Here is an 8,293-nt window from a genome sequence, read left to right as displayed (position 1 = left end):
TGTATGTTTGTGCTCATCCTATAAATATGTCTATCATCACATATCACAAACAAGCTTTTTCATAGAGATTTCTCCCAAAAAGGAAAAAGCCTCTGGCAATGGAATGTTGCTCAAGAACAAGCTAAAGAACCTGATAGAGTTATCATTGTTCTTAGTTGTTGCTAGGATTTGTATTTCAATGGTTAATCTTGAGAGATCTATTCCTAAGTTATGAATGAAGCATATTAGTTTTTCATATTAGAATACAACAAAGATTAGCTAGAGTTAGCTGTATTGGGTTCTTGAAATCTAGATCGACTAGAGTAGTTAGTTTAGTGGGCAATAGAGCTATTCTTTAGAAGTAACTGGTAGTAGAGTTGCTACATTAAAGGTGAGGTGATTAAAGTGTTCTAATTTCTAGGTTACAGGAGTTTGTAATCTGAATCTTTGCTCCTTTTATCATTAAATGGAGTTGGGTTGGAAACCATACAAGTACAAGTCGTGGTTTTCTCTTCCCTTGAGCAAAGGGGTTTTCACGTAAAACTGTTGTGTTTTTATCTTGTGTTGTTTACTTTTGCATTTATTTTCCGTCAAGGGACCTAGTCAAGTGACTGTTCGTGGACATATACACAGTACACACCATCAATCACCTTTTGGTATGAAGCCGCGTTTGTTAAGGAGTGCTTTCCCCCCTCAATGTGGGATTTTCTAACACAAATTCAGATTTAGTCAGTCTTCAACGTGGGTACCGGACATGGGTGGAAAACCATAAAAAGAAAAGCCAGAAAATAAGGAAAGAACTGGTATGCTAGTTGCTAAACACCAGATATTACAAGTGTAGATTTTGTTCATTCAAGGTAAATAGTCACTGAGCTATGAAGAACTTAGATGAAGCATGAATCTCTCTTTATCTAGCTATAACAAATCAAAAGAGAATTGCAAGAATCTAGCTTACAAATTGAGCAAAACAACTTATTTATTTCATTGTAGGGACATTTGGCCGCGCATTTTGTAACTCAAGCTTTGCTCGATTTTTGAAGTATAGAATATCGTAGACGTTTCTCTCCAACCTTAGACATCAACATATTCAACTTGTCAGTTCAGGAATCAAAAAATCTTTTGTGAAGTAACAACATTTTAACCCTGAAAAGATAGCTTGCATACCTTTGACACTTCTATTTCTTCGGATTCTGCTCAATCTCAGGCATTTCATCAAGCCAAACCAAGTTAACAAATTAACTGTTTGGTTACAATTTTAGTTCTGTCACTCGAGTTCATGAGAATCGGTCAATGACTATCTCCATGTAGAAAATGTTTTCATGAAAACAATTCCATCTATACAATGTCAATTGCTGTGACCAGTATCTGCGCACGACTTTCTTCTCTTTCGTATTATATAGTATCCAACTCCTCCTAAAACAAGTAACAATACAACTCCATCAACCACTCCTACAACAATCGGAATCCATTTCTTCCAATGCGAGTGCTTATCATGACCTTGATCAGTCCCTTTTGGTACCTTTACCATATAACTCAGTCTTCCATCTCTTTCGATTTGTTTAACTCCTCTAGCTAGTCCATACATATAGCACTCTCCAGGTTTCGCAGGATCATCCTCGAAAGAAAAATGTAATGCTGCAACACATGTACAGTTATCCAAGCACAAATTTGCACATATTTCTTTGGTCACATTGACCTTATAAGGATTGCTTTTTAATACACTCGTAACGCCTTGTAATTCTAGCATTTGGGAATCATTTCTTCCACAAATTCCCTCTGTTACATTTTCAGTGCAATCAGAAAGCAATCCATCTCCTCTTTTTATTAGTCTAATGCAAGAACACTTCTCTGAAAATGTACAAATACCATAAGGTTTACACGCCAACGGAAGATCACAACTAGTGTTTAATGCTTGATATGAAGCTTCAAACTTCCCTTTGTCATATGAGTAATAGTAGAATCCCAAATTCCCTGTGCTATTTCCCAATGCTAAAAATCTCAAGGGCTCTGTCTTGTCTGATGTTATCCTTCCAATTCTATAGTTTTCGTTGTTGAATATCTCTAGCGCGTTAGAAGTTAACTCAACATACGTGATATTCAGTCCATCTAAGTCCGAAGGTGTATATTCCCAATACGAGTACTTCGATTTTCCAGAGTATAAGTACAATGCAATCTTGTCATACTGAATCTCAAAAGAATATGACAAACTAGAGTTGCTAGGGAAAGACGTTAACCGAGTTCTTGAGCTTAGTCTCTGACCCCAAAGCATAATATTTGTTGGAAAATTGAAACTTTGCCATTTAATCAAGTTCATAGCATCAACTAACACCAAATTACCTGTCCCAAGTAAGTCCAGTCTCTGCAGAAGAAGTCATATTTTAGCATACTAAGCCATGCTATTTTCCATAAGAAAAGTCAATATGCATATTGGCATAATATATATATAATATATATATGTGTTCTTCAACTTGGCTTCAGTTGACATCTATGTCCTTTAAATTTGGGTATGTACAACTAGACACTTAAATATGTATAAAATTGAACAAAATAAACACATGCGTCTTACATGACATCCTACATAGCAATTTTGTATCCTACATGGCGCCCTACGTATTATTATGCAACGTATTACGTGTGTTTCTACTTATTCAATTTTATACAAGTTTAAGTGTCTACTTGTGCACACTCAAAGTTGGAGAACATAGATGTCAGCTAAAACCAAGTTAAAAGACATACGATTTGTATCTAACGATTGACAACTAATTACCTGCACACCTTGTCCTGAAGTTCCAGCTTTCCATCCAACTCTATCATCTAGACCCCCTTTCAACAATAAGTCTCCATACTGAGTTAGCTGAAGTGTACATTTGTCTATTGTGTAGAATTGTGACAAATGACCAGAACTCCAAACCTTTACATCTCCCAGAAAAACATCAAGTGAACATGTGTATTTATCATTACTGGCTTCAACACTGATTGCACCTCTAAAATTTGGTCCAATTTGGTTGTGATCAGTTTCCATAAGAAAAGCCCTGCCTATAAATCCTCTGCTATATGATGTTGGTATAGCAAGACTTACCTGATAACCAATGTGAATATCAGAGGTGCAGTAGCCACGAGCCAACCAGCAAATGAGAAAAAAAAGCTCATAAATTTTCATGTGTGGAATGTCACTCACTAGTTTAGGCGCCGCCTTCCAGACTTCTATAAGCGGGCAATTTTAAGTCCAGAGCTCTATTCTGGTTACAGAGTGCACGTAGCCGACAAAGTAGGTTAGCAAACTGGCGAATCAATAGGCTTTGCTCCGGCCGTTGTTGTTGTTAGAAAAGTATAAATTAAACAAGATGAAAGAAAATAAAAAGTTTGGCATGATTATAATGTTACAATATTAGTAGTGTCTCCCCACTCCTTAAAATAGTGACTTGACTATTAAGTGAGTCTTTTTAAATGTTTTTGTATTCATCTCTCTATATTGTTCTTATTGAATCAAATAGTACATAAAAGGTACTATTAATTAAGAGACAGAAGGATTACATTGAAGTGTAGTGGTTTTGTGGTTAGCACTTTAGCATTTTACCAATAAATGATACTTATGAAAGGCAAAAGCTTTTAAAAGGTTGTTGCTATTTTAGACAGTTGAATCAAATAAAGAAGAAATTATATCCTATGGTCCCTATGGTGGACTGAATATAGTGGACAATGGAATATTGTCTTGCTTTCTGAAAATTTAGGTTTACTGGTGTTAGTCGTTGTACTAGTTGTATTACTGTAACTCCTATATTTTATCTGTCATTATTTGTTATTTATTATGTTTCAATTATCACTCTTTTTATGATTTGCAATTTTTCCTTGTTATTCTTTGTATTTGGATTTTCCACACTTAGTTTTTCTATCTCCACGAGATAGTAATAAATTTTGTACACTCTACCTTTATTATTTTAATTAATGGTTTGTTAATGAATAAGTGAGCTGTTGAACATGATTGTTGCTAGAGGATTATAGAAGGTCAATTAGATGTCAAAAAAGTTAATCAATTATTATAATTGATAATCAACATGAGACACCATTCAGTATATCTGGGGCCTGAGTAGGTAGTAATGGATTGTGAAAGGGACCCATAATTCCCCCCCTTTTGTTTTCTTAAGATTACTTTTTGGTTTTGTGGTTTGGAATGCCCACTTTTTGAGCGTTGTTTTGTTTTGAGTGAGAGATGAATTAGGCTGTGTGGATGACACATGGGGTCAATTCTGAATTATACTTTATGTCCATAATATTTGCTCACGCTTTTGTGGCGTCATACTGACATATTATAACAAGAAAAGGAGGAAATCTCCAATGAGAAAAGTAACTATTAAATTTTATAATCACAATTAAATATCGTGACTGACATTCACACTAATGTCTCTGTGAACGAATCAACACTTAACATTCTAGCTCATGCAATATTTACCGTTCTAGCTAGAATATGAGAAGACAATATAATAAAATCAAAGTCTCAAAATAAATCAATAAATAGTGGAAGTCTAAATTATTACAAATTCAAAATTTGGAACTCATCGTACTAAAATATCTAACTAAAATTTCTAAGAGTAGCAATAACTAAATAATAAATAGTTCAAATACCTCGAGAGAAAGACATATAGTAAAAATAACAAGATTTACAGTATCGCAGATGAAAGTAGCTCCTCTCAGATCTGGAAGCAACTCAACTAGATGCAAGGTCTCGTAGACATCTCTAGATCACATTCCACATTTAAAGAAAGTGCAGAAATAACGTCAGTACACACATTATACACTGATAGGCATCATAGCTTGACTAAATACTCTATCTATGACTCATACCTTTGAAAAGTCTTAGTAAAACCTTTCCCTTATGAAATAAGGGAATGTCATGGAATGTGGGAAATAAGAATAAAATTAAGATATGGAATGACAACTGGATTGAAACCTCATACTCTCTTCGTAAATCAATCAAAGTTCCTCTAAATAAAAATGACTTCAACACATCACTATCACAACTTATCATTAATAATAACAGGAACTTATCAAAATTATCCTTCGAGATTCCTAAAACAATAAGTGAGGCAATTCAAATACCTACATCCGAACCTCTCCCCAAAGAAGTGATAATTATTCTTGGAACAGAAGCAACGATAGAAATATTAGCACCAAAGGGGCTTACGATATTTGTATATCAGAAACTTGTAATCCCAGTATCAATAAGAACCTCAATCACCACTGGTATTAAAAACCTTATCCATAAACAAATTAAAAAGTTTCCTTTGGTTGTCAACTTTAGAAAAACTCCTGTCACGATCCAGGGGTACCCCCTAGATGTAACATGGCACACAAGATCCCGAGAGGCCTCCTATAAGTCATTTAGCATTCATAGTCAAGATAATAGAAAATCGATAAAGATTTAAACCATTTTCAACACAATCAAAGTCTTTATTAAACGAAGAAAAAGTCTAATACACTTGTCTCAAAAACCATCTAATACAATAGAATCATTGGGACACAACCCATACAACAATGTTCAATCCTACATGAAGAAAACATAAGAAAAGTAGTGGTCACATCTTTTAATGCTATGAGGACTCACCAATCTTCAACCTTGCCTCTACCATAGATCCTAGGCACGAGGATAAGAGTCAGAAACGTCGTCGGACCCTACATTTGGATAAAAAATTCAGGCCAGTATATGCATTAGTACAAAAATGTACTAAATATGATATCTTGCATAAACATCAACATAAACATAACAGTTAGACAACATGAGTCATAAAAGCATAATCAATGTACATAATAGATCATTTCCACATAAAAAGAATACTTCTTGAAGTAACCTCAAATCATCCTTACCCATCATGGAAGGTAACTCAAGCAACAACCCAAGCTCATCACTTATGATAATATAGTCTAGCTTACCTTTTATAGACATGGGGAATCGCCTCTTGCCTTATTATAAAGGAACATACGTAGTCGCATCTAGCCCTTCATAACCTTTGGATCACGGGTACTCGCCTCTAGTCCAACATCATGTGATATGGGTATTCGCCCCTTGTCTTTCTATAAGGATCATGAGTACTCGCCTGTTGTCCAATTCATATCTTAAGAATATGGGTAGTCGCCTTTGGTTCAACTTCAAGGAATAAGGGTAATATACTCTTATTCTATTTAAAGGATATGGGTAATCACCTCATATTCATCTCATTTAGAGGTCAAAGGTAAGCAATATAATCCTTTTAACCTAGAATCATTTATTGTACATAAATAATCAATTATGTGGAAACTATCTCTTCCACAAAATTACATCAAGAATCAACAATTGACAACATTAGCTTTACTCTCAAAGCACTATATCTCATATTCATTCTATATGCTTTACTCTCAAGCAATTCAATATCATAATCATCTCATAAGCATCAATCTCAAAGAAATTTTAATCATAATTCATCAATCCTACAAGGATACATCTAAACCCATAAATCTTCCTTTTATAGAATCAAACCCAATTATGTCAATTCCAACTCTAAAACATGGGTAAAACACGGGAATATAAATTCATCCTAAAAACATGTATTCCTATCAATTCAATTATAAACAATCTTATTCACTTTATTGGATCAACATCCGTCATGACCCACAACATTAGAAGAAACCCTAACTCAAATTGAGGAATTTCTACTTTTCAATTGGGGAATCTAGGGGACTGCATGGAAGAAAGGATTCCATGAATAAAAAGCCATCACAACTTCATATCAAATCCCACAAATTCTTGAAGAATGGAGACTTGTCCTTAATCCTAGCTTCACCTTTCTTCTTCAACTTCTGGAGAGAGAAATATTTGAAGGGGAAAAACTTTGGGTTTATTTTGGTGAATTTCAGAGAATGACTTGAATGAACTAAGTTGAGGTTTAAAACCTTTATATAGGGGGTTCTAAACATAGGCAAAACGACATAGTACCAATATAATTTAATTAGGAAAAGACCCAACTACCCCTGAAACTTTAGCTACCACCTTGACATACGAGACCCTACCGACGGACCATGGTCAGGACGATGGACCGTCCTGCACGACCTTTGATGGTGGTCAGAAACCTGCTTTTTGCCCAGTGAACTGTGGACCCCGACTACGGACCACGCTTTGACCTATAGTTCGTAGTCAGGCTGCAGTCATGAGCCTCTACAACCTTTGCAAGGTGGCTAGACCACACTACGATACGTGTTCTATCCACGGGCCATGGTTGACCTTCGTGGTTGACACTTGCAACTTCCCAAAAATTGTTTCATTTCCCATTTCCGGATACGTGGTGTTACAACTCCCATCATTAGCCTTATACAATAAAAACATAATAAACTATAGAACTTGCTACTCTTGTACAAATAAAGAAGCAAATGTAACTCATATTTTTATTAATTGTCCAGATGCAAAAAATTATATAGAATAAGTATGGCGTTGTCATCACTAGACAAAACATCCAAAATGAAATTCAAAAATTATGCTCAATAAGGGGATACACTTCACTATCTAACTCGCAAATAGTACCCACTCCTAGCCTCGTCCTGATAATTCTTTGGAATATCTGAAAGAACAGGATCAATATGCTCTTTAAAAACCAACACACTAGTAGACTTCCTAGTACGCTACAAAGTATCTCTTTCAAGGCAATAGAGTACCATCATTTAGTTCACTCCCGACCAAAAAACTCCCTTGATTTATGACCCTGTAGCATGACACTGTCCGCCTGAAGGAATGCTTAAACTAAATTTTGATTGTTCTTTTGATAAAAACTCGAAAATGGGTGGAAAGGGTGGAGTAATAAGGGAACAACTAGGTAGTTCGATTATAGGATTTTCTTGTAAAGTAAAAGTCGTTAATGACCATCATGCGAAACTACTAGCTTTGCTTCATGTTTGAACCTAGCGCATAAAATAAACATTAATCATTTGCTTGTGGAGACCGACTCTCAGGTATTAATTTACACCTTGGAAAGTGCTAAACCAACACATTCACACATTTAATCGGATTGCAGGTCAATGCTCCTATTGATGGGAAGATCAACAATGAAGCTTATAATGAGGGAGGCTAACTTAGTAGTAGATATATTTGCGGAATATGTACAGAAGACTATGCATCCAAATATGTCTATGAACAAATTGTTTGTTTTTGAAACATCTCCTTCCTTTACATCAAAATCTCTTGAAAGAGATGCGAATTAAACTATATCGTTTAGATCTATTCCTTTTTGTAAGGATGAACCGTATATTTAATAAATAATATATATATATATATATATATATATATATATAT

General features: G+C 34.9%; 1 protein-coding gene across 4 annotated transcripts; it reads right to left on the bottom strand.

Annotated features, from left to right (window-relative positions):
- Nucleotides 1–768: 768 nt before the first annotated feature.
- On the bottom strand, nt 769–3,581 carry LOC107029728 (G-type lectin S-receptor-like serine/threonine-protein kinase SD2-5). Of its 4 annotated transcripts, none has more exons than XR_001458065.2 (3): nt 2,747–3,581; nt 1,144–2,338; nt 769–1,049 (listed from the first exon to the last, which is right to left on the bottom strand). XR_001458065.2 is itself a non-coding variant. In XM_015231174.2 (3 exons), exons 2-3 carry the CDS (start codon nt 2,999–3,001, stop codon nt 1,325–1,327), a joined length of 1,269 nt encoding a protein of 422 aa, XP_015086660.1. In that variant the 5' UTR covers nt 3,002–3,058; nt 3,158–3,580; the 3' UTR covers nt 769–1,324. The 4 variants fall into 4 exon arrangements, 3 of the variants coding, with proteins under 3 accessions (XP_015086660.1, XP_027775301.1, XP_015086658.1); XM_015231174.2 differs by having other exon boundaries at nt 769–2,338; nt 2,747–3,058; nt 3,158–3,580; XM_027919500.1 differs by having other exon boundaries at nt 769–2,338; nt 2,747–2,963; nt 3,059–3,171.
- Between the last annotated feature and the right edge of the window lie 4,712 nt (nt 3,582–8,293).

This window comes from Solanum pennellii, chromosome 9, assembly GCF_001406875.1.
Source record: "Solanum pennellii chromosome 9, SPENNV200".
Lineage (NCBI taxonomy): Eukaryota > Viridiplantae > Streptophyta > Magnoliopsida > Solanales > Solanaceae > Solanum > Solanum pennellii.
The sequence above is the reverse complement of the archived record's forward strand: the minus strand, read 5'-3'. Positions and strand labels throughout refer to the sequence as shown.

What these genes read in the sequence shown, in the direction of transcription:
- LOC107029728 (XM_015231172.2), bottom strand. Translation starts at nt 3,139, where the DNA reads ATGAAAATTTATGAGCTTTTTTTTCTCATTTGCTGGTTGGCTCGTGGC. An exon ending in CTTCAGGACAAGGTGTGCAG is followed by an intron (nt 2,339 to 2,746) that starts GTAATTAGTTGT and finishes CTTCTTCTGCAG; the next exon opens with AGACTGGACTTACTTGGGAC.